Genomic DNA, 26,297 nt, shown 5'->3' with positions numbered 1-26,297 from the left:
AATGGGGCCCACCTGTCAAGGAAAGCTTCAGATACAGACTGGTCACCTAGTGACACGGGCTTTAAAGTAGGTTGATGTTGGCAGGAGACAAAAACCCAAAGGTAAGTCCAGAGCATGGAGACCAGGGTGAAGGGCTGGAATTTGGGGGGAATATAGGCAATCGTAGCAGGGGACAAAGGAGAGACAAGAGGGGATATAGAGGAGAAATCTAATAACATCTTAAATGTATTATTAATGCAAGAAATATGGGGGAATAAACAGAAAACTAGAAGTACTAGTGAATAATCACAATTATGACATAACTAGCATCTGAGACTTAGTGGGGTAATCCACATGACTGGAATATTGGTATACAAGAGTACAATTTATTCAGGAAGGACAAGCGGGAAAAAAGGGAGGAGGTGTTTTCTTGTATATCAGAGATGTATACATGTACTTAGGTCAAGATAGAAGTGGTAGGCAGACCTGTTGAAAGTCTCTGGGTAAAGAAAATTGGTAAAAAACAAGGGTGATGTCATAGCAGGGTCTATTATAGATGACCGAAGCAGGAAGACATGGATGAGGCTTTTTTTAAATGACTAACAAAACCATTCAAAGCACAGGACTTGATGATGATGGGGGATTTCAACTACCCAGATCCCTTTTGGGAAAATAATACAGCAGGACACAGATTATCCAACAAGTTCTTGGAATGCACTGGGGACAAGTTTTTATTACAAAAGATAGAGAAAGCAGACAGTGCAAGAACTATTCTGGATTTGATTTTGACAAATAGGGAGGAACTGGTTGAGAATTTGAAGGTATAAGGCAGTTTGGGTGACAGTGATCATGAAATGATAAAGTTCATGATTCTACAAAATGGCAGGAGAGAAAACAGCAGAATAAAAACAATGGACTTCAAGAAGGAAGACTTCAGCAAACTCAGAGAATTGATAGGTAGGATCCTGTGGAAGGTAGGTGAGTTGGCAGGTTTTTTTAGAGACGTTAAGGGCACAAGAGCAAACTATCTCAATGCGCAGGCAAGACAGGATGTATGGTAAACCAGGAGATCTGTAGGGACAAAATTTGAGAAGCTATGACACAAAATGAAATTAAACTAGCTAGGGATGTAAAGTATAACAATAAAACATTTTACAAATACATGAGGAAGGCCCAGAGTGAGCCCATTAATTAATGAGGAGGGAAAGGTGATGACAGAAACTGCAAAAATGGCTGAAGTGTTAAATGCCTTTTTTGTTTTTTACCAAAAAGGTTAGCAGTGGTTGGATGACTAACATACTGAACATCGGTGTAAATGGGGTAGGATCTGAGGCTAAAGAACAAATTAAGAATTATTTAGATAAGTTAGATGTCTTCATGTCAGCAGGATCTGACAAAATACATCCTAGAATACTTAAGGAACTGGATAAAGAGATCTCTGAGGCATTAGCGATTATCTTTAAGAACTTGTGGAGGATGGGAGAGAACCCAGAGGCCTATAAAAGAGCAAATATAGTACTTGTCTATAAAAAGGGGAATAAGGACAACCAGGGAATTATAGACCAGTCATCTTAACTTTGGTACCCAGACAGATAATAGAGCAAATCATCAATTTTTAAGCACCTGGAAAATAATGAGGAGGTGATCAACTATCAATATGGATTTGTCAAGAAGAAATCAAATATACTAAACCAACCTAATATCCTTCTTTGATAGGGTAACAAGACTTGCGGATGGGGGGGAAGCAGTAAATGTGATATATCTCAACTTTAGTAATGTTTTTGATGCTGTCTCATGACCTTTTCATAAGCAAACTAGAGAAATGTAGCCTCGATTAACCTAATGTAAAGTGGGTGCATAACTGGTTGGAAAACTGAACTCAGAGAGTAGTTAGCTATGGTTTTCAGGCAAGCTCGAAGGGCATATTGAGTGGGGTCCTACAGGGATCTGTCCTGGGTCCAGATCTATTCAATATCTTCATAAATGATTTAGATAATGGCATAGAGAGTATGCTTATAAAGTTTGCAGACAATACCAAGTTGGGAGGGGTTGCGAGCGATTTTGAGGACAGGACTAAACTTCAAAATTATCTTGACAAACAGGAGAAATGGTCTGGATGAAATTCAAAAAGGACAAATATAAAGTACTGCACTTAGGTAGGAATAATCAATTGCACACATATGAAATGAGAAATGACTGCCTAGAAATGAGTACCACAGAAAAGGATTTGGGGATCATAGTGGGTCATGAAATAAATATGAGTTAACAATGTAATATGGTTGCAAAAAAAGTGAACATCATTCTGGGATGTATTAGCATGAATGTTGTAAGCAATTCACAAGAAGTAATTCTTCCATTCTACTTAGCATTGATAAGGCCTCATCTGGAGTACTGTGTCCAGTTCTGGGCACCAAACTTTGGGAAAGATATGGACACATTGAAGAAAGTCCAGAAGAGAGCAGTAAAACATAATTAAAGGTCTAGAAAACTTAACCTAAAAAGAAAGATTTGAAAAATTTGGGTTTGGTTAGTCTGAAGAAGAGAAGACTGAGGAGCGGGGAGGAGAACATAAGTCTTCAAGGCTCTTATAAAGAGAAGGGTGATAAATTGTTGTCCTTATCCAGTTAGGACAGTATAAGAAGTAATTGGCTTAAATTGGAGCAAGGGAGATTTAGGTTAAACGTTAGGAAAAACTTCCTAACTGCCGGGGTCGTTAGGCACTGGAATAGATTACCTAGGGATGTTTTGGAATCTCTGTCATTGAAGGGTTATAAGCACAGGTTAGACTAAAACCTGTCAGGGATGGTCTTGATCAATGGTTACCAACTTTTTTCTCCGACAGCCCATTTGGCATCTTACCAAGTGTCCTGAGACCCTTTTCATTTCCAGTACTACTTGGAACGTCCCTTCCTGCATGAGACCGTCTCTTCCAGAGTGTGAATCCTCTCACACAGTGCATGCAAGGTCATGCTGTGTGGAGCACTTCATTATGAGAATAAAATGGCATCCTCCATGCAGCAAAAGTGCCAAAATGTTGTTCTAGAGCATTCTAGTCCTGGCTCAAGGGACAAACCCCCACATAACTCATGGCAGACCAGACCTCCAGAGGTCTGAGGAACCTTCATTGGGAATCATTGATCCAGTCCTGCTCAGTGCAGGGACCTGGACTAGATAACTTAACAAGGTCCTTTCTGGTCCTACAGTTTGCTTGTTCTTTTTTATTAAAACAATTTATTTAGGAAGTTGTAACATTTAGAAACCCTTGCCATGCAAATATCAAAAACAAAACAATCATTACAGCAGTTAGCTTTTGTTTAAAGAGATATACAGGAATATAGTCCTCAGATCTTTCTGTTTAGTGTCTAGTGTTACCATATTTCAGAGTGAACATCATTACAATGCCTATGTCATTTTTAGTGATTATATTGATTTCATTCATGTTAATAAATATACAAATGTTTAACAGACCAGGTATGTGTCTCATGTTAATATTCAAAAAAATTAGGCATGCCTTTTTGTTTTTGCAGGTGAATGTACTTTAGATACCTTTTATTCAGTACTCAATTATCTGTCTGTTTATTTTGCTGGATACATAATCAGTGTGTTAATTTTTCCCTACTTGCGACCTCCCATATTTTTTAACCATTCTTGGGCTATTTTTCTTTTTCTAAATAGAGGCTACCAGTAGCTGCTAGCAGATGAGAGATTAATTTTTCATTTCCTTTTGTGTCAGTTCTCTGTTTCTGTGGTTATATGTGAGGGCTGTGGTCATATACTGGTTTTATTTATTTAATCTCTTCCCATCCTCCAAAACCCTCTTTGCAGAGTTAGTGGCACAAAGCCCCTTCACAGGAAAATGACTCTCACATAATTCTGGTTGTTATAGTTTCTCATTCTCCTAGGCTTGTACAGGGACAGCTTGCACTATGGCTCTACCTGACAGGAAATAAGCCCTCTGTTTGCCCTTTCTCTTCCCATCTCTTTTGCTATCTTTGACTAATTCTTTCCTAGGGTGCACAGAGATGAAAAGGCTAAAATATCCAGCCTCTGCCCCTCCTTCAGGGCCCATTGTGATGAAGATTAATCTAGGGGAGTGGAAGACAGTAATCAAACCCCTGCTGAAAGCAGGTCATCTCATTTTAAAGACTTTTTCTTAGCAGGGCATGAACCATCTTTCCCCTGCACCTTGACATTCTCCATGTAGTGTGTAGAATGGGAACATGTGGGAAAAAAGTTCTCAACTCCTGTCTCAGGCCAAAGTGGAATTCAGTCTCCCCAGAGGACCCAAATAATACCAGTCCCTGAGGTGGATGCAAATCTCAACCAGGGATCCCACCCCCACCTTTAATTCCACTGGCAGAAGACTTGGCTTTTCATTGGACCTGTAAAATCACAGCAGTTACTCTCAAGAGTTGCTCAACATTTGTGTTCTGCAGGTGGACCACAGAAAAGGTCTCTTCCTTTGTGTCCCCTCTCCTTGAACCTGTCCACAAAGCTAGTATTCTTTCAGATTCTGTCAAGGGCTCTTCCATACTCATGCCTGCAAAAGTGCCAAGATCACTTCAAGATCTATGGAGGTTGTCACTGTATGACCATGGACATATTTAATTTGAAGGCTGGAATGATGTGTGCACAAAATTTAATCTAGCTGATCTCCTGCTTAAAAGGATCACACTTTTGGGGGGGAGAATCTAGAAAAAGCTACTACGAGCAAGGAGTGCTTGAGGTCATCCTGTCCTATGTCGCTGGGGTGACAAAAAGAAGCCTCTTTGGGCCTCTGGCTCTTTCTTTGCCTCATAATCAGTCTCTCATTTCACGCCTTCATTTCTACAGATGCTGTGGAGTTTAGCACCAAGACACTCTGCTCCCCTCCTTCTATTTCCTTATCTAAGAAGCCCAGCTCACCTCCACTACCAGCTAACCTCCACTCCTTTGGAGTGCTGCACGCTAAACTCTGCAGATATGTGGTCTATCACACCATCTGGCACCAGGATGAAGGAGCTGGTTACCACCGGGCATGTGATTTTTTTCTCCTGGCCCTTTGCTCTTCAGCGACCCTGCTCATTTCATGGCTGCCTGATCCTAAAAATCCTTCTCTATGAACTCTAACTGATGGGACTTTCTCTACAAAGGAACTATCATGTTGCTTCCCCCAAAAGAATGGGACATCAAGGTCTATTCTCAACAGTTTCCATTCAGTGGTGCAAAGGAGTTAATCTTCAATGTGTGTGATATGAGACATATTTAATAGAAAATATACCACAAAGAACTAAAATGGGAAGAGACCCACATTTCCATCCTACTGGCAATTTGTGCCTATACTGATTCTGGCTTTTCTGCCTTGCCACATTGATCTTGAACATAACAGATGTAATTTACAGGAGGATGATCAGCAACAGGTCTAACAATCTTGGCAGCATATTCATTTTAATTAATTGTCATCTTCTTAATATGAAAAGGCTATGAGTGCCACATGAGCTCAGGATCAGCGCTGTTGTGTAATTTAATATCCTTCCCTCATCCTCCCCAAACCATATCACATCAGTTTTGTATTACAATGGTAGTGGATTGCTGTATACAAACAAAACAAGGTGCCTTTTGGGCCAGTGGTTATGTAGGAAATAGTGTAAAAGAAAAACAGATATGAGTTGCAGTATTTTAGAAGTTAGATTTAGAAGCTGCTAGGAGGGCTGCAGTCAGGAATGGTGTCAAGATCCTTTTTGTCTCTAGGATGTAAGGAGGCTGGTATTGTCTCATCACACGAACTCAGGTGTTAAGAGAAGGTGGTGGCTGGAGTATAGGCAGGCTTGAAAAGGAGGTGGGAGTAGAAATGAACCTTTAAAAATGGGTGGTGGGAAATGTGAGTATTCTGACTCTGCTCCACAACCTGCCATGCAATAAAACCGAGCTAATGCTTCTGGAGCCCTAAAGCATCACAGGAAGGAGGCAAGATACCAGAACAGAACTGGAGAAGGGAAGCTACCTCAATGGCAAAAGTTAGAGATTTAAACTAAGGGTCTCTGACATAAGCTTCAGAATCAGTAGGAGCATGCTGATGTACAATGATCATCTTAAATGAGATATGCAGGCGTTAAAAGAAAATGCTGTGACTGTGAACTCAATACATACTTAGCACCTTTAAAAAGTTTAGAAAAATCTGCATCACTATCTCCACTCAAGTGGCCTGTTATCTCTTACTAGTGCTGCCCTTTGAGTGACACTTCACTGAAAGGCTCCTATTGGAGTAAACAGATTATCAGATATGGGACAGCTGAAAGTTGGAGTTGCACATTCTGTTTAAAAATAAATAAATAAATAGAATGTAGCTGTCAGCCTAGACACTTTGATTTCCAATTCTTTATTGCAAAAGCTGCTTCTTTCAGCCCTCTTTTGTTAAAATGACAGCTCTGTCAGTCCTTTGTTAGATTTGACAGTTTTGTGACTTGCTCTTTAGGTCTAGATAATCAGTACAGAAATGTATGTTAACTAAAGTTTATAAAGGGCCAGGATATTTGGAATTTCACTTCTCAGATAATATTGCAGAAGTATTGAAATCAATATACTGGACAGCACCATCTCCTCTTCAAAGACTCCTCACTAGCTGAAAGAAAAATGTACAGTTAGAGATTGGTGGCTTTTCTTTGGTTAGTTGAGAATTAATAATTAGCATCTCTCATATCTTGGGGGAAAAAATTAATATTTCTAACAGGCTTTGACTATATGCTCATTTCAGTTTTTCTTAGCATACCAAAAATAAGTTAAACATTAAATTGATGTTTTTCCATTTAAGGGATAAGTGTGTTGTTTTTTTTTTTATATATCTGACAATAGTCTAGTTAAGTAGACAAACTATGGGAGGCCAAAATCAATACCGAGGCTATATTACCTTAGGTCTCAAAACATCAACAGCAGGAACTGGTTCCAAAGAGTCCAACCTCCCTGCTGCAACAACTTCTTGGGTTTTATTTTGTAATGGGAATTCTGCTCACTTAACTGTACAGCAGAGAATGATGTAACTACTTGTGGGGTGGGGAACATTACAAATATTCCTTCTCTCCTCTTAGGTATTAGTGACCACTGATAAAAGCTTTTTATAGATTATGGTACTGGTAGTCTTGCACTGCCATAACTTGAAGCTCTCATTGCACACTTATTTCCACAACAAAAAGCTAGTGTTTCATTTTGAATGAACTCTAGTTTTGCAGGCTAGTCCATTTGGTGATAAGATCCCTGTATAACAACTTTCCCTTCTTCCCATCTCCCCAAATCTAGAGCACGTACTTTATAGTTGAGTAGTAATTGTTAGCCTTGGTGGTTGCAAAACGAGTAGTCAATAAGGGCCTGACCCAATACCCATTGAAATCAATTAGTGGTTCCATTGATCTCAATGTTTACAATTTCAGGCCCTTATTGACTGCTCCTTTTCCAACCACCAAGTTTTCCTTTGGTGGTGACATATTGGTAACCTGACATACAGATAACGGAAGAGGCACAGGTTTTTATATATGTGATAGAGCTAACATGACTACCTCCCTCCTAGCAAAGATGCTGCATTTGAGGTGGAATGCAGTGTGATGGGTTCTTTCCATATCAGCCAAAATCAGAAGGTAGTGAAAGTTAATAGCAACATCTATAGTACTATTTTATAGTCAAGACTGCTTAGCAATTTGAAATGTCAAATCTATTTGACACTATCCTACTGATGACAAACTGGAGATATGGTATATAGTAATATCTAATTCCTGGTTTTATACTTAAATCATGGTAGAATACTTAATAGGTAAACATATCTTAATCACAACTGAACTCAAGCTCAAACAGGTAATGGGCAGTAGTTTAGATAGGGCATATTTTCATTGTTAGAGGAGGTGTTAGTTGTTCAGAAGAACATGCACTGTCTGTTCTAGGAGACCAGTTACTAAAGAGCAAGTATTTTTTTTACCCATTTCAAGAATTTAATACTAGGTAAACTGTCAATCTAAATTCCATTACATACACTGCTGCTGCTATGCCTGATGGTAGGGCATCCAGCTTAAGCTGCAGCATCTTACCCAACTAAGACTAAAGACACAGTCAAGCTTGCACAACACATGAACATGTGACAGACTAACTGCCCCCACACACACACTTTCAACTTCCAGGAAGCTGCTGAATGTAACTTAATTTGGCTATTTTCTATTTTGGGACGGAAAAGGATCCACTACTGATGGAGTGAATTAAACAAGCAAAGTGAATCAATATCCTGGGTTATAAAACAGTGAGACTACACAGCTGCTTCTGTATTGCAGACAGCAACTGTCAGTTTCCTAGTGGAATAAAACTGTACTAAATCATGAGTTTCAACTCTTTAATTGCAGTATGCTAACAAGAGCTTTCAGCACAAGCCTCTATGTAATAAGATTCCCTGAGAGTCACTCTGAAGCCTAGAATGGCTGCAGAGGCTCGGTGAGGCAATCAAAACAGCTTCAAGCAGAGCTGAGGGCTTTTCGGTTAGAATATCACTAGGTTGAATCATCACTGGCTCTTACAGTTGGCTATTGTTCAATTTTTGAATTCTCACCCCTTTTGATCTTAAAACTTACATCCCTGCAGTACACACCTACATTAAGGCATGTATCTATGCCATGCTAAGAGTCCAGTTACCACACTATCTTTATAGCTAATTTGCATGTAAATTTTGTTGGTTGTATGAGGAAGACTGCACAGCTGGTGGATTACTTGGCCCAACTCCATAGTTCTTCAAAGCCACCTCTGCAACTGAACTTAGCCACTCATTCACCACCCGCACACATGAACACAGATCTTCCAGGACTGTCAGAGAGAGTGTCACTCTGAAACAAACAAGGATCTCTGACTCAGTGTGAAAGGAAGGAAACAGCAATGAATATGATTGGGAGTGTTTTCTTTAGAATATCAGCAAGTTCAATCACTGCACCCTGCAAGAGCCAGATGGAATTTTGGAGGCCAAAGATTCTGTGGCAGTTGGAAGGCGACAGTTGATCAGAGTAGGTGGGGGTAACTCTGTGCACAGGCTTTGGGGAACATGTACGAACAGCAATAGGGTTCACTACAGCACAGAACAAGAGCCCCAAAATACTACCTACATATGCAGTTTTACTGCTGTTCTATATGGTTTCCTGTTCACTAGTATATGCTGCTTTATGTTAGCAGGTTTACTCATGTGATGTTTGGGAAAACAGTGCAGACACACTGGTGTGAAGGCCTACCACAAATCCTGAAGTTATCTGGTCGAAGAACTAGACAAGTGAACAGTTTCCATACATACCGCTTGCTATATGGGAGCATTACTACCAGTACCACTCTAGGCTTTGACCACACACAATGCCAAGAAAGAAAGCTACCCTCACTGGTCACAGCAAGCCTAAGGAAAAATGAACTAGATACAGAGCACAGATGGTGGATTACTTGTACAGGTGTATCAGGTGGCTCAACAGCATAGGCTTTCATCTACTAGTTACTCAGGTAAAGGTTTTGTGTAAATAATACAGAAAACAGGGAGAAGCTTTGAATAGTTAGAGCACTACTAGCTTGTGAAAGCCTTTAGGTATTAACTTTCAAAGCACTTGAACATCTATGCATAAAAAACATGCTACAAAACGGTGGTATCATCCTTTTTTTTTTAAACAGATGGGGGAAACTGAGGCACAGCGATAGAAGCAACTTACCCAAGGTCACCCAGTAGGCCAGTGGCAGAGCCAGGCATAAAAGCCAGCGTTCATGTGTGCCCATTTTTTTCCCCCCCAAGAGGGCCTAATGTATTTAGATAAATGTAGCCTTCTGCATTTGTTTGGTTTAGCTTAAGTTAACTTAGTTTTGAACTGAGTATGACTATCCCTTAATGGAACTTTGTAGGAAAAGTAAATGAACTCCACAGCAAATGTTACCTGTTCTGTTTATTAATGGTTGAAGCACATGAGTCATAAAAATGGAGTGTGGTTAAGTGCCAGTTATTGGTCCACTTCTACCACCAAAAACAGGTGTTTGAACATACATGAAAAGAATCAGAAGCATCATAATGTAAGCCTCTACAGTATATTACATTAAACTTCAAGCACCCAGACTAGTTTCTATATTTGTAGTTTCCTAACTGTATACCCCAGCCACACCAGTGTTCTTACCTATTATTTCTCTGCAGTCCTTTTAAATGCAGCAGTGAGCTGATAAGATCTACACCAAGCCTCATTTTGGCTATGGTTCATGGTGTTGGCTGGAATGTAAAAAAACCCAAATACTGTTTCAGCCAGAATTGTTCTTGTGGAACTATTCCCATAGTGAAGGCTTTACATAAATAGGGCTATAATCTGTTTTCCCCTGAACACTACATATACCATTAGAAATATTTACATCAAACAAACATTTACATCTGGTTCATAATATACAACACAGCTTAACAATAGTTTCTAAACCTCCTGTGTAAAAAGTTTAAATCAGAAAGTTGCTATTATTTCAGTGCATTTTTTCACATATTTAATCACAAGGAATACAGGGTATTATTTCTAAAATTCATTTTGTGTTACCAAAATGGAATGAAGTTATATAGTTTAGTAATAATTAGGGCATGGTTTTATAGCAAGCGGTAGATTCAGCTTTGTAAATCCACTCTGGTAGTACTATTCGCATCTAAAGAGAGACAAAAAGAAAACACAAGGAACCATTAGAGAAATAAAAGCACCTTTAAAGACGTCCACATTTAACCATGCCAAAATATTATTTTAACACACTTCAGAAGCAGCCACACTCCTTTCCCTGGACTGAAGTTCAATCCATTCTTATCTTCTGATTTGTCATCCTGTAAATAATGCTGTCATAGCCAGGATCCATGTTCCAGAGGTTGTAGGAGATTACAATCACAGCTAATGCAAGGCCTATCATGAGCCACAGAATTATGTTGAAGACCACAGCATAGTTGAAGTTGTATGAATATCCTAGGTTATATGAGGTACTCTGCAGTGAAAGAAGGAAAGTATGGTTTAAAAAAGTGAGACATCTGGAGGCCAGCAGTCACAATGCTTCTGAAGTCAGCCTGCACACTGAACATATTCTCATTATACTAACATTCAGACTGCCCATACCAAGAGATGGATATTTTGCACAGCCAATTCTGGAATTACTTGCACTAAATACTAATGCACCTATGTGACTGGCATCATAAATGGAGACTAGGTCACTGCACCTGCTATGTTTGTTCATTTGATAGCTGCTTTTAAGTACCTGAAATGGATCTAGACTGTTCTCAGTGGCACCAGATGACAGAACAAGGAATAACGGTCTCAAGTTGCAGTGGGGGAGGTTTAGGTTGGATATCAGGAAAAAAACTTTCACTAGGAGGGTGGGGAAGCACTGGAATGGGATGATTTAGTTGGGGATTGGTCCTGCTTTGAGTAGGGGTTGGACTAGATGACCTCCTGAGGTCCCTTCCAACCCTGGTATTCTATGATTCATCATGCCTAGTGTCTAAGCCACTAAAAGTTTAAAAGGTTGCTACAGTATCAAGTCAATATTCTAGTTCTACAAAATGGAGCGATGCACATGTTCACATTTGTAATAGTTCATCTGCAGAAAAGGGGCTTAAAGTGCATTCACTACCTCTGCAGTCTGGAGAATGGACCGACTCTTCCTCACAAGGGAAGCATCAAATGTCTTTGCAGTCACCACCTCTACCACAGCATTCCCACTGTAGAGATTATACATCTCATCTGCAAACTGAAAAAGCAACAATAGCTTAGTTTCAGATATATGCAATAGTTACTAAATCTGACTCCTGTAACAGATGATGCACCAAGGCAGTAGATCTGAACAATCTGGAGAAATGGAAGTCTCCAGTGATTTGAGTCTGCTAAGAAGAATGCCAATTGTGAGCTAGTTTAGACCATCTCTTTACAGACCACTGGACAGTTGTCCAGGATCCTAAGAGCTTCTTATTGACCTTCTACAGATACATGTGCTCTGATATGAAAGCGGCAATATTCCATTACATATGCTCTGGCCCATGTATTTCCCTATTCTGTACTTAATCTAAGATTCCTACTTGAGAGCAATTCTGATCAAACGTGAACATTTGACACACGCTGGATTGCTGTATATGAATCCAGTACTTTACAGAAGAGAGCTGTTTAACTTAGTGAATTAAGTATCTAGTATTTGGCCTCACTATATTTTGGCATCAGACTTTGGATACTAGCAAGATGGAGTTGTCTTAGATCTTGATGGATAGTTTCACTCCTTTCCTGAGCAGGCTGCCAGTTGTGGATCTTGATAAAATCCACAACTGGCAGCCTGCTCAGGAAAGGAATGAAAGAGTGGATATTTGGGAGACTTGGAAATGGTAGAACTGCTCAAGGTGTGGAAAAAAAAAACAAAAACACACAGCACCTGACCACATTGTGGTGGGCTAAAGCTAGAGCTATTTCCTTCACGTTTTCAGCCAGTTTAAGTGAGAAATGCCTATAAACACAAAGTATCTTTTAAAACCAATTTATCAGGACTTACTGATTTACACATTTGTTAATATCACCCTCTGACTCCTTCACAAACAGATCTGACCTGCCAAAAAGGCCCTCTAATACCTTTCTTGCTCAGGGGTGACCAAACTACAGAAGTTTGATTTGATACTTGACAGAGGGACTAGAGTTTACCCAACCAAGAGATGGAGAGGCCAACACAAAGGAATGGCAATTCACAGTACAATGCTGTATGACCAATGAATGTTGGTGTTCAGCTGTCTTGTTAATACAAAACCAGTACTGTTCACATTAGAATTGTTATTCAGACAGACTTTACAGAACAGTATTTATGGTAGATCTCCTTTTACCTTTTGCAGGGAATCAGCAAGAATCTGAGAGGCATCCTTGAATTGTTGAGAATCTTCTCCATACCGTTTCCCAATCTCTTCCAAGCCAGCCAGTTCCAGTGAATATAAGTCTGGGGAGTGATCCTTCGCCAGATGCTTATGTCTAGACAACTTAAGGGGGGAAAAAGTGAACCACAGGGAAAAAATGGGTTAGTTTAAATACTCAGTCCAATGAGATTTAAATCACTGACTGAGTCAGCTTCATTTTTGTCTGACATATTCCATGCAGACTTGGAAGTTTGCCAGAACTTGCCATCTTGGATCAGAGAAGTGTCTACAGCTGGCTATATGGTCTTCAAAAGGGAAGCAGGGTAGAAGTGCCTGGGTAAGTTTATGCCAGAGATTGTTTTAAAGAGGCACATGCATCAAGAGTTACAGTTCCACTGAAAGGGGTCTCTCATCCATATATTGTAGGTGTTCCTTAAGTAGGTGTTCCTTAAGTTTATGTCAAAATCCTGATTCTAGGATTGCTGTAATGATAGAAAGCATGAAGGAAAATGCATAAATTCCATGGATGCCCATGGTTTCCTGTGCTACTAAACTGACCTTTGCTGTGAATTTTATTAAAGGAAGTTTATTTTTTCTGCTGCCCAGCTACATAAGCAATATTTCTTCAAGATGTGAGATCTCAGGTATTTGCCTGCGCCACCCAATCACCACAGAATCCGAGCACCTCACAATCATTTATGAATGCACCCTCATGACCCTTTTGAGCTAGGGAAGTGCTATTACCCCTATTTTCCATCTGGGAAGTGGAGACAGACTACGTGATCTGCCCAAAGTTACACAATCTGTGGGAGAACAGCGACTTGAACCTGCCTCTATCACTGCATTTTTTTAACCTTATGTTTCTGGTCTTTGGTATACTGGCAAGTTCTCATAGACTAAGGCCAAAAGGGACCATCACAATCATCTAGTCTGACCTCCTGCACACTGCAGGCCATAACCTCACACACCCATTACTATAATAGACCGCTAATCTCTGGCTGAGTTACAGAAGAGCTCAAATCATTAAAGACTTCAAGTTACTGAAAATCCACCATTTATACTAGTTTAAACCTGCAAGTGACCCATGCCCCATAGGAAGGCAACCTCCCCATCCCCCGTGGTGTCTGCCAATCTGACCCAGGAGAAAATTCCTTCCCAATCCCTAATATGGTGATCAGTTAGACCTTGACCATGTTGGAAAGACCCACCAGCCAGATACCTGGGAAAACATTCTCTGTAGCAACTCAGAGCCCTCCCCATCTAGTGTCCCATCACAATCCATTGGAGATATTTGCTGCTAGCAGTCACAGATCAGCCAAATGCCATTGTAGGCTGTCTCATCATGTCATCCCCTCCATAAACTTATCAAGCTCAGTCTTGAACCCAGTTAGGTTTATTGCCCCCACTGCTCTCCTTAGAAGGCTGTTCCAGAACTTCACTATTCTGATGGTTAGAAACCTTCAACTAATTTCAAGCCTAAACTTACTGATTGCCAGTTTATATCTATTTGTTCTTGTGTCAACACTGGTGCTTATCTTAAATAAGTCATCTGCCTCCTTGGTACTTATCCCTCTAATGTATTTATAGAGAGCAATTGTATTTCCCAGAGCCTTCTTCTTGTTAGGCTAAACAAGCCATGCTCTTTGAGTCTCCTCTTATAAGGTAGGTTCTCCACTCCTCTGATCCTCCTAGTAGCCCTGTCTGCATCCTAGGACTGCATTAGCCTTTTTCACAGCTGCTTCACAGTGGCAGCTCGTAGTTAGCCTGTCATCAATCAATACACCCAGGTCTTTCTCCTCCGTCATTTCCAACTGATACATCCCCAGTTTTGTGAAAAAATTCTTGATGTCTTAGTCGTTAAGCGCATGACCTTGCACTATTAAATTTCCATCCCATTTCTATTACTCCAGTTTTCAAGATCATCCAGATCCTCTTGTACGATATTCCAATGCTCCTCCATATTGGTAATACCTCCCAACTTTGTGGTATCTGCAAATTTTATTAGCACATTCCCACTTTGCATGTCAAGATCATTAATAAAAATTTTAAATACAACTTGTCTCAAGACCAATCCCTGAGGAACTCCACTAATCTTCCTCAAAGTCTGACAGTTCACCTTTCAGTATGACCATTTGTAGTCTCCTCTTTAACCAGTTCCTTATCCACTTTTCAATTCTCATATTAATCCTCATATATTTCAATTTAACTAATAATTTCTCATGTAAAATTCTATCAAATGCCTTACTGAGAATGAAGTAGATTAGCTCTAGTGCATTTCTTTCTTTCTTTCTTTTTTTTTTTAAACAATCAGTTCTCTTCTCAAAGAAGGAGATCATTTTAGTCTGGCATGATCTACCTTTTGTTAAACCACCTTGTATTTTATCATAGTTATTCACCTCTATGTCCTTAACTACTTTCTCTTTCAAAGTTTATTCCAAGCCCATGCATACAATTGAGGTCAAACTAATAGGCCTGTAGTTTTCCAGATCACTTTTTCCTTTCTTAAAAATGGGTACTAGATGACTGGAGAATTGCTAATAGGGTATGACCCCCAAGTTTACAGATTGATTAAAAATCCTTGCTATTGGGCTTGCAATTTCATGTGCCAGTTCCCTTAATATACTTGGACAGAGATTATCCAGATTTAGATTGAGATTTAGTCCCACTAAGCTGTTTGAGTTTGACTTCCACCTCAGATATGGTAATTTCTACTTCCATATCCTCATTTCCATTAGCCACTCTCCTACTATCCCTAAGCTTCTCAATAGCTTTCTTAAAAACGGAGGCAAAGTATTTGTTTAGGTTTTGAGCCATGCCTAGATTACCTTTAATCTCCATCCCATCATCAGTGTTTAGCAGCCCCACTTCTTTCCTTGTTTTCTTTTCATGTATATGGCTATAGAACCTTTTACTATTGGTTTTAATTCCATTTGCAAGGTCCAACGCTGCTTGGCTTTTGGCAGTTCTCACTTTATCCCTACACTTTCTGACCTCCAAGAAGTAGCTTTCCTTGCTGATCCCTCCCATCTTCCATTTCATGTAGGCTTGCTGCTTTCTCTTAAATCACCTGCTTGAGATGCTTGCTCATCCAGCTTGGTCTGAAATCCTTCCCTACAATTTTTTTCCCTTTGTCTGGGATGCTGGCCACAGATAGCTTCTGCAGCTTTGATTAGATGACCTCTCAAGGTCCCTTCCAGTCCTATGATTTTGTAACAACTCTGTACTGAAATTTAACCCACACAGCCAGCTATGGCTTTTGACTAGTTGTTGTGGAAACATGCACTAAAGCAGCCATGTCCAACCTCTTAATCTAGGGGGCAGAACAATCATTTCATTTCAAGAAGGTCAAGGAGCCAATATCAGGTACATATTCTCTACCCTGTTCTACTCCCACTGCACCTTTAGGCAGCATATGAAGAAAACAGGAACCACCCACAAATCACCTGCTGGAGATTCCCCAGCAATGTTGGAAGGGAAAGCAGCAGCTCAGAGTACCCCAGCTCACACGAGGGCTGTTGCAAGAGACAAGAAATGATGCCACCTCCACCCATTTCAGTGGCAGAGCTGATTCATACACTTCAGTTCAGAAACTACAGGGTGCATCTCAGGGAACACATTGTCAATCTCTAAATACACATTTTAAGTCACTTTTGAAGGCCATGGTTCAAATCACTTAAGAGCTACAAATGGCTCCTGGGAATTCAGTTTGGACACCACTGCCCTAGAGATTGTCACACATAGGATGTCAGACTTTAACAAGAAGTGTCTTTCAAAATTCCCTCAATCATATGTGAGACATATAGAGTAATGGTTCTCAAACTTTTGTATGTGACCCCTTTCATATAGCAAGCCTCTGAGTGCCAGCCCCCCCCCCCCATAAATTAAAAATACTTTTTATATATTTAACACTATTACAAATGCTGGAGGCAAACTGGGGTTTGGGGTGAGGCTGACAGCTTGTGACCCCCCATGTAATAACCTTGTGACCCCCTGAGGGGTCCCGAAGCCCAGTGTGAGAACCCCTGATATAGAGTGTATTTGAAAAGTCGTGCTCACCAAGCTGGAGATATCATGCAGGACTTGTAGTTCTGATAGAAAAAGCAGGTCAACCTAGGGGAGAGAAACAAGTATTTACTGAACAGAAACTGAAGATGAAGCAGCCTAATTTTGTTGCACATCTCAGCAAACTGCAGCTATAAGCAGTAGCTTTTTTTGGCCCTGCAATGTTTGTTACTGGGTCAAACAATGCCCAAAAATCAATTAATCACCATTTTCTAGTACTTAAATATTGAAACTTGGGGAGCAACTTCCCCCTCATGACAACAAGGAGATGAAAAATGAATGAGCATATTTCTTAAATTGAACTCATAAAAGTAGATCAGAGGCAGTTTAATTAAAGCAGTATTCATCGGCCACTGTTTCTTACCTCATTGTTTCTGCTGAGAGAGTTGAGGGGAATTGAACTGAGAATGGAGTTATCCTGGAAAAGGCGGTTCCGTAGCTGTCGCAGCGTGACAGAAAGGTCTTCAAATACAGAGTTTGCCTTTCCCACCATATAAACTCTCTGTAAGAACAGAGGTTGTGTAATATGAGAATAGTTCAGTTTTGGATTTTTCAAACATCTTAGATTAATTCCATTACACATGCAGGTGCTTTTGTAATACACGGTTTCAGAGTAGTAGCCGTGTTAGTCTGTATCCACAAAAAGAACAGAAGTACTTGTGGCACCTTCGAGACTAATACATTTATTTGAGCATAAGCTTTCGTGGGCTACAGCCCACTTCATCGTATGCATAGACTAGAACATACAGCAAGAAATCTATGCATCCGATGAAGTGGGCTGTAGCCCACGAAAGCTTATGCTCAAATAAATGTGTTAGTCTCTAAAGGCTACAAGTACTCCTGTTCTTTTTTTGGTAATACAAGATGTTCATACAGCCAAGAGGTTTAAGCACATCAGTTTCCAACTGTGTGGTTTAACTCTTATTTCAAATGGTTTAGAAGATGAATCAATACTCACTTCCTCACTGGGAGCCAACTGCAAGACTACAGGGGTTTCCTCAGAGAACAAGGTATGAATAGCATTTGCAACACTGTCAAGACTGAAAGGAACAGCCTGAAAAACAATAAAGCTTTAATAAGGAATTCTGGCTAAAGCAACGTGTAGACAAGGATGGAAATTCCTTGGGACAAAAACTGTGACTTTCCGTTTTGTGCATTGATTACATACTTATGCTCAAACAGACACATTTATACAACAGCCTGCATGCAGCCAGTCTTAACTGATAAAAGTGCAACAGATGTGGCTGTATTCATTGTGGGCATGGTCTCAGCATTTTAATACTTTCCCTAGAAGTTTAGAAAAGGGGAGCAATTTTAGAGTCCCTTGTTAAATACAAAATTAACCTTATTAAATCGTATTAAAAACAAAGATGCGAAAAGGAAAGGAATGCATACTATCCACTCTACAGCAAAGATGTTTTCTATAAAAGAAAATGCCAGCTTTGTACACTCATGTTATATCTACAAGGGGTACTAGGAAATTCAGAGTAAGGGTTTCCAAAGCAACCAGTTCAATGCTAGACAATGTGAAAATATGAACTGTTTAGTTGTGTCAAGATAAAGACATTCCTTGAGGGATCTTGGAGGGGCACATGGCTTATGAAGAGAGAGAGAACAAATTTAATAAATTAGTATTAGTTTTGTTCTCAAAAACAGCTCAAGTTTGCAAAGTTTTAGTCACCTATTCACTTTTGATGACTGAGTAAAATATTATCTACTTCATCATTATGATAATGTGAAGTAGTAGGTTTTCTACCTACAATAAAACATTTCAAGATGATTTTGCAAAGGTTGACTGCTCTTTTAGGAGTCTCTAGGGATATTCAGAGTTGATTCTCTTTCATCTTCAAAAAGGAAAATCTTTCCACAGCTGAGGAAAGATGAGTGAAATTGATTGGGAGGAAAAGTTTACACAGAGAAATGTGAATGAAAATAGAGAGTTCTTAAAGAAGAGATTATTAGATGGCCAAAAAGACATGATTCTACAATCAAAAACGAAGACAACTTTGGCTAAAAGCCCATCTTGGTTCAGTGGCACAGTTATGACAACAATTAGAAATTTAAAAGCAATACATAAGTGGAAAAAGGAGGAAATAGATATAAATTAGAAGTTATATGGTATAGAAAATTTATGAGGGAAGGTAAAGACATTGGGAAAAAATCTGTTTGGCGAGGCTAAGAACAATAAGAAGTTAAAGCTTATTAGGAACAAAATAAATTCTAGCAACGGATTAAGTCCATTACTAGACAGATGGTTAAATTGTTAATGATAGTAAAGTAAAATAAATATTTCTGTTCTTTATTTGAAAGAAGCAGGATGATGTACTCTTATCACATGAGGATGAAGAAGTACTTTCCAGTTCATTAATAACCAAGGAGGATGTTAAGCAATCATCTACTAAGGATAAACAATTTGTAACCTCCAAACCTAGATTATATGCCTCCAAGAAGCCTGAAAGAGTTCACTGAGGAGTTCTGGTTTGCTAATGTTAATTTTTAATAAATCTTGGAATACTGGGGAAATTCCAGAAAATTGGAAGAGGACTAATGTTGTGCCAATATTCAAAAAGGGCAAGTGGGATGACCTGGATAACTATATGCCAGTTATCCTGACATCAATCCTAGGGAAAAGAATGGAAAAGCCAATACAGGATTCAACTGATAAAGAATTAAAGACTAGGAATATAATTAATGCCAGTCAACTTGATTTTATAGAAAATAGATCTCAAACAAACCTGATTTCATTCTTTAATGACATTAAAAGTTTGGCTGATAAAGTTAACTACACATCTGTAATATACTTAGACTTTGGTACAAAGTGTTTGACTTAGCACCACACAACATTCTCGGTACTGATATTGTAAAGTGTCATTTTTTAAAAGTACATGTGAAATGGATTAAGAACCAGCTAACTCAGGCATGGGCAAACTTTTTGGCCCGAGGGCCACATCAGCGTTGCAAAACTATATGGCAGGCCGGGTAGGGAAGGCTGTGCCTCCCCAAACAGCCTGGCCCCTGCCCCCTATCTGCCCCTTCCCACCCTGACTGCCACCCTTAGAATGCCCAACCCATCCAACCCCCATTGCTCCTTGTCCCCTGACAGCCCCCTCCCAGGACCCCCACCCCCAACCGCTCCCCTGGATCCCCACCTCCTAAACCCCCCTGCTCCCTGTCCTCACCCCTATCCACACCCCTGTCCCCTGACAGTCCCCGCCCCCACCAGATCCCTGTCCCCGACTGCCCCCGGGACCCCCATCCCTTATCCAACCTCCCCTCCCCCACTGCCCCCTTACCATCCTGCTCAGAGCAGCAGGAGCTTGTAGCCCCGCCGACACGCTGCCCAGCAGGAGTGGCAGGCCAGAGTGCTGGCAGTGCAGTGCATTGAGGCTGCAGGGAAGAGGGGCAGTGGGGAAGAGGCCAGGGGCTAGCCTCCCCAACCTCCCGGAGCTCAGGGGCCGGGAAGCACAGTCCCCCGGCTGGACGTGGCCCATCGGACCTTAGTTTGCCCACCTCTGAGCTAACTGATGGATCTCTAAGTAGTTGTCAATGGGGAAATCACTACTGAATGGGAGTGATACTAATTGTGGCAGGATCAGTATTAGACCTAATGCTATTCAAAATTTTCATCAATGATCTGACAATAAACATTAAAATCATTGCTGATAAAAGATGACAGATTGTTGGAGTGGTAAATAACAATGAGGATAGGGTAGTCATAGAGAGCAATCTAGATTGCTTTGTATGCAGGGCCCATTCAAACAAGTGGCTTTTAATACAGTCAAATGCAAAGATATAGATGTAGGAATAACGTATGTGGGCAATATCTACAGAATGGGGGACTGCATCTTGGAAAGCAGTGACTCTGAAAATGATTTAGGATTCCTAGTGGACAAGCAACACAATATGAGCTCCCAGTGCAATTCTGTGGCAAAATGGGCTAATATGATTCTTGAATGTATAAACAGGGGAGGAGTTAGTAGGAATAGGGAGGTGATTTTACTTCTGCATACAGTATTGGTGAGACAAACTGGACAACTGCATCCAGTTCTGGTGGCCATACTTTAAAAAGAATTTTGAAAGATTGTAGAGGGTTCAGAAACCCACAAAAATGACTGGAGGGCTGGAGAAAATGCTTTACAGCGAAAGACTTAAAGGGAATCTGTTTAATGTATCAAAAAGAGATTGAGAGATGACAACATCACTGTCAGTATTTTCACAGAGGGAAGACACCACGTATACTAAAGGGTTCTAATCTAGCAGAGAAAAGCATAACATGAACCAATAGCTGGAAGCTGTAGGTGGGCAAATTCAAATCGGATGTGAGGCACAATTTTTTAACAGTGACAGCAATTTAACATTGGAACAAACTAACAGTGGAAGTGATGGATCCTTTACTTCTCGATGTCATCAAAACAAGACTAGATGCCTTTCTGGAAGATATGCTTTAGCCAAACACAAGTTACTGGAATCAATGCAAGGGAAACTTAGTGAAGTTTACCATACTGTGATTTCCAGGTCAGACTCGATCTAACGGTCCTTTCTGGCCTTAATTCTCCGACTACATGAAAAGCTATGTCAAGTATAAAAAGCACAATTGGTGAAAGGTTAGCTTTTGGGATTTTTTTCAAACACTATGCAATACTTTCAGTATTAACAGAAGTATGAGTAACAGACACAAACACAAAAAATTGCAGATACTTACATTCTCAACAGGATAAGAAATTCCATCTTTAGGCATCGCCAGCTTGTCCACTCCCTTCACAGTCACCAGAACAGTAGCTCGAGGACGATGAAATATATCACCCACTGCAAGTCCAGGCCAGGAAAGGTCCTGGTAACAAATTTAAAAGCAAAAACTTTTGCTTAGCTTGAAATCAAAGGAAAAAAAACAGATCAAATTATATCAAATGGTTAATGTAGAGAATTTGCAGTGATATCAAATCTTTATAGAACCTACTGGAAACTTAGTAGGGAGTCTAAAGGCTTGAAAGGATCCCACCCCCCCACGCCATTTCTTTGTTAATTCTCTATTAACAGCAGGTCCTCCATAACATTATTGTAAGAAAAAGCGTCATTCACATATTGTACAATGTTGGCTTATTAAACTGCCTATGTGGCTACTGAACCAAGTTTCATAGTCATGACTGCTACATTCCAAAATATTCACTAAGAGTCCATTTTCTAGTGATATGAAAAGCAACTTCCCCTGATTTGAGGGAAGTAGCAAGCTTCTCTAATATGTAGCTAGTTGGAGGAATATTTTTATTCAAATATATGCTTGACATAGACCAATAATATTTAGCCACACTGGAAAAATACATTGCCGGGATGTTTCTGGTACAACAATAAAGGCTAGTGATTCTGACATTTAAGTAGAAGTAATTAGGCTCTGAAGCAATGGAAGGGTTCTGCAAAATAGACAGATGCTTTGGCAGCTCATTAAGAGCAAGAGCTGAGTCTATTTTGCATGTAATTGTATATCTGCAGAATTTACATGAACGTTGACAAAAAAAAAAAAAGGTTACTCAATATAGATGGCAATTTTACAAGACCAAGCTAAATGCATTTTAAAATTAACCATGTTTGCTATGATCTATATATTCCTTACAGGTGAAAGAGAAATTGATTGAGATCTCCATTAAGAGGAAAAAAAAGATTATTAGTTTTACCCTCCCTTACAGGTAGAGAACTGCAGAAGGATTTGTTTTGGAGACCCCTATTTTAACATTTCAGCCTGCTCAGCAAATGGGGAAGTTCATATCTTTTAGGTTGCCCGATAACTTAACAATGCATTAATACACAGAGTGATCGCTTTTTTAAAAATGTAAGTTTGAATGCCAGAGAGTCTGAAGGTGGAATCCTAAAAATCTCCTACAGCACAGTTTCTATTCTCCTAGATTATGAGTCATGTCAAGACCAAAAATTAAGGCTCCAACCCTGCAATGAGCTCCCCACAGCTGCAGGAGTCTGCCTGTATGGAGTTCATTATGGGATCAAAGCCTTAACCATGATACTGATATCTACTTTCACTTTGTGTGTTTGTTGTTTTGAGTGGAGGAATAGCTAGCTGTAACAAAATTTGGAGGGTTCTCCTTCCCCACACTCTTTTGACATATTGTTCTTTCTGGGGGTGGGGGAGGGAATGGGGGGTGCTAGTTCTGGACAGTCCCAAGGGCCCTCACAGTTAAGCAGGGACCACCTAGCTTAGAAGAAGGAATGGACTGCTGAACAACATAAGTTTTCCATTTCATATCACAGATACCCCAAGAAAAGCAGCATGGTGAAAATCAAGTTGCCTGGTTGGCCAAAAAGTATTTGATTTTACCTTGTGCCTCAAGCGGACGTTCAGTGCACGTAGTACATAATCAGTCCTGCTTTGTTTAATGCAGAAACCATTACAACTATTCTTAAGAAGTTCTGCTCTTAGTTTCAAGACTGCAAGTGTAGTAGCCTGTTAACAGGGTATTTTCATAGTGCAAAAGATAGGACACAAAAGGACCTGTAGACATTTTATTATTAATCATTTATATTACAGTTAGCCCTTTAATAACAGTTTCACTGTAGAGAAGGAAGAACACAAGTTAGATTCCCAAGCTTTCTGAATTTCCTCTTAGTGGTCTGTTTTACTAGTTCCTACCTTATTTCCAGCATATTTTATAAAATCTATGTACCATAACTATAATTCAAAGCTCTCAGAAACAACTAATCTGAATTTTACATTTTACAGCTTTTTTAAAATGAAAACTGAAACATACTTCTTCAACAGAAAAGCCCATGGATAATGCAGCTATGTCTGGGATCCGGTCCCCTGGTATTGGCCAACTTCCATCTCGGAAAATGACAGATTGGGGTGATCGTAAGATACTAAACTCATCACCGGAGACACCTAAAACAGAAACATTATTGACAGGCAAGTTTGGTAAAGCACGAGTTTCTTAAAACCCTGTGAAGCAGACGTGGATTGCAACAACCACTTCCTGATTCTCAGTCTTCCAGTGCACAGATCTACCAAGTTAAGAGATACAGCTGAAGAGGGCCATTAATTTCAGTGTAGTAGGATGCAATGGATAATTCCAGTACAGAGTTATGTATAGACAAATTGAGGTGTTAAAACAAAATCAAGATATGAAAGAGGTTCTATTAGTAAATTATTCAATTAGTTATTCCATTTTGACCTTGGGGGAAGAGGGTTATGCTCCGAAACCTGATTCTGGATCATAAATTCCAGGCAGGTGTTGACAGTAAATATAAGCCATGATATGACATATTCACAGCAACTGAACAAAGTGTGCCTCAAGAATTTCATGTTGTTGCTCTCAAAACAATGGCATGCAGAAGAATAGAGGAATAGGTCAACCTACAGTCGTTTGCCAAAAATTCAAGCACTTTTTTATTGATGGCAACTCGTCCTGCTGAACAGCTGCAGTTTTAATAGAGTAAGGACCCTCATTTCCAAAGACTATTTTTCTGGATCAATATGTGTGGGGGCAATTTATAGACTAATAATAATACTAATGGTAGCCTGTCAGCCTTAACATGTTTCTTTGCTACTTCACAGGCTACAAGACACTCATGCAATTTGCTCTGGACAATTTGGCTTAGAGATGGTATCTGATTTAGAGCCTTTTCTTTTTTAAACCCAATTTTCCTTGCTAGGTTGACAGGCACAAATAGTTAAGTTACTTACTCAAGGTCACAGTGAACAAAACTGCATTTGAACTGGGAAGCCAACCATTTTTCCAGCTATGCTATAATCATTTGACCAAAAATGACTCATGGAGCTACATATTCTGTGAAGCCTGGAACACAATTTTGAGTTGCAATTCATCAAGCATATTCCTATCCAAACACAGAAGGGTAATGTAATCATAAGGAGCCACTTTATGGCTCAGGTGGTAACTCTCTGCAGGACCAGAAAGTTCTGAGATTAACCACAACTGACACTTTGGATCACACCCTGGGACACTGATGTCCAACTTGTGGCCTTCGTGAGCAGCTGTGTGAAAGGAGAATGTCTGTGTCCCACAACGGTTGAACTTTTTGAACCAAGCCCATTGGTCCGCCAAAGAGGGAGGGGACCTGCCTCCCCCACAGCACCCCGAGGAGAGCAGGGAAGGTTCCCGGCAGCTGCTGCAGAGAACCGATGGGCATCGATTCCTGAGCCGATGAGGCTGGTGGGTGAGGCACTAGGAACCTGGGGATACCGCCAGACCCCAGCGCCAAACCAGGCTCCGGGAAGCGCCGGCGTGTGGATGCGGCTACCCGGGCAAGCTCTGCGGCGCAGCCACCCCCGGCAGCAGAGTCCGCTGCGGGTCACCTGCGGGGAGTTGCCCTTCGGCCGCGACAGCGACCAGACGCCCGCCCGCCCGCCTCCCCCCGGAAAGGGCCGATCTTCCCGCAGCGGCCGCCGCCGGCGCTGCCCAGTGACAAGGCAGCGGCCGGGAATAACCGCGGAGTCCGAGGGGAAGTCACGGGCGCGGCCCGGGCTGATCCCACCGGCCCCGTCAGTCAGCGGGAGCCGCGCAGTGACTGAGCCGGCGCCAGAGGGTCACGAGACACAGGCAGCAAAGCGGCACGAGCCCCCCCCGGGCTCTGCCTCGCGCCGGACCGCGGCCGCCCCCGCGCTCGGGACGCAGCGCCCCGGAACCCGGGCGCCGGAGGCTGCTCACGAGGGAGCTGGCGGCCGTTCAGCCGCTCGTCAGACTCGGTTACCGCAACCGCCCCGCGCTCATCCCTAGAGTCGCTGACGGCCTCTGCCCCGGGCCCAGCTGCGAACGCCCCCCCGCCACTTACCAGCCAGGCACGCCGCTGCCAGGGCCCAAAGCATCATCCCGGCCCGCCCCATCCCGGCACCGCCACGGCCAGACAGCTGCGAGACTGGAGCAGAGACACCCGGGCCGTACACACTCAGCCCCACAAACCCGCCCTCCTGACAGTACTGACTGACAGTCCCGCCAGCCACTCACAGAGCCCCCATCTGGTCGGTTCGTGGGGTAAGGGGTGGGACTATGTTATGAGTGACAGGGGAACTGACCACTCATCGTGTGAGAGTTCTCTTCCTCTCCTCGTCACTGCTCCGGAACTGACGGCCAGTCCCGAGCCCGGGCAGGAGGCGGGGCTTTTTCTTGAGTGATATTCAGCCTGGCCGCTCATAGGGTGAGGGATGTTCGCACCGCGGCCTCGTTACCGTCTGGGAGCGGGTAAGGGGCGGGGTCTCTCCCGTATCAAGTGAAGTCTACTCATAAATGGCAACCGATGTGACCACTCAGAATGCGGGAGATCTACCCCCACCCCACCCCAGAGTGTTCAGTCCTATCCCACGTGACAGCCTTTGCATGAGGTGGGGCCTGGCACATTTCGGATTGACAGTTAAATTGACCACTCACAATATACGGGA

The 26,297-nt window shown here is 41.3% G+C and overlaps 1 protein-coding gene across 1 annotated transcript; it reads right to left on the bottom strand.

Annotated features, from left to right (window-relative positions):
* Positions 1–9,875: 9,875 nt before the first annotated feature.
* Positions 9,876–25,842, bottom strand: ATP6AP2 (ATPase H+ transporting accessory protein 2). The gene is made up of 10 exons (XM_030576117.1): positions 25,694–25,842; positions 23,656–23,786; positions 21,603–21,731; positions 17,859–17,954; positions 17,265–17,402; positions 16,895–16,948; positions 12,812–12,961; positions 11,587–11,703; positions 10,722–10,944; positions 9,876–10,620 (listed from the first exon to the last, which is right to left on the bottom strand). The coding sequence occupies exons 1-9, from the start codon at positions 25,743–25,745 to the stop codon at positions 10,759–10,761; spliced, it is 1,053 nt and encodes a 350-aa protein (XP_030431977.1). The 5' UTR covers positions 25,746–25,842; the 3' UTR covers positions 9,876–10,620; positions 10,722–10,758.
* Between the last annotated feature and the right edge of the window lie 455 nt (positions 25,843–26,297).

This window comes from Gopherus evgoodei, chromosome 1 (assembly GCF_007399415.2).
Source record: "Gopherus evgoodei ecotype Sinaloan lineage chromosome 1, rGopEvg1_v1.p, whole genome shotgun sequence".
In the NCBI taxonomy this organism is placed as follows: domain Eukaryota; kingdom Metazoa; phylum Chordata; order Testudines; family Testudinidae; genus Gopherus; species Gopherus evgoodei.
The sequence above is the reverse complement of the archived record's forward strand: the minus strand, read 5'-3'. Positions and strand labels throughout refer to the sequence as shown.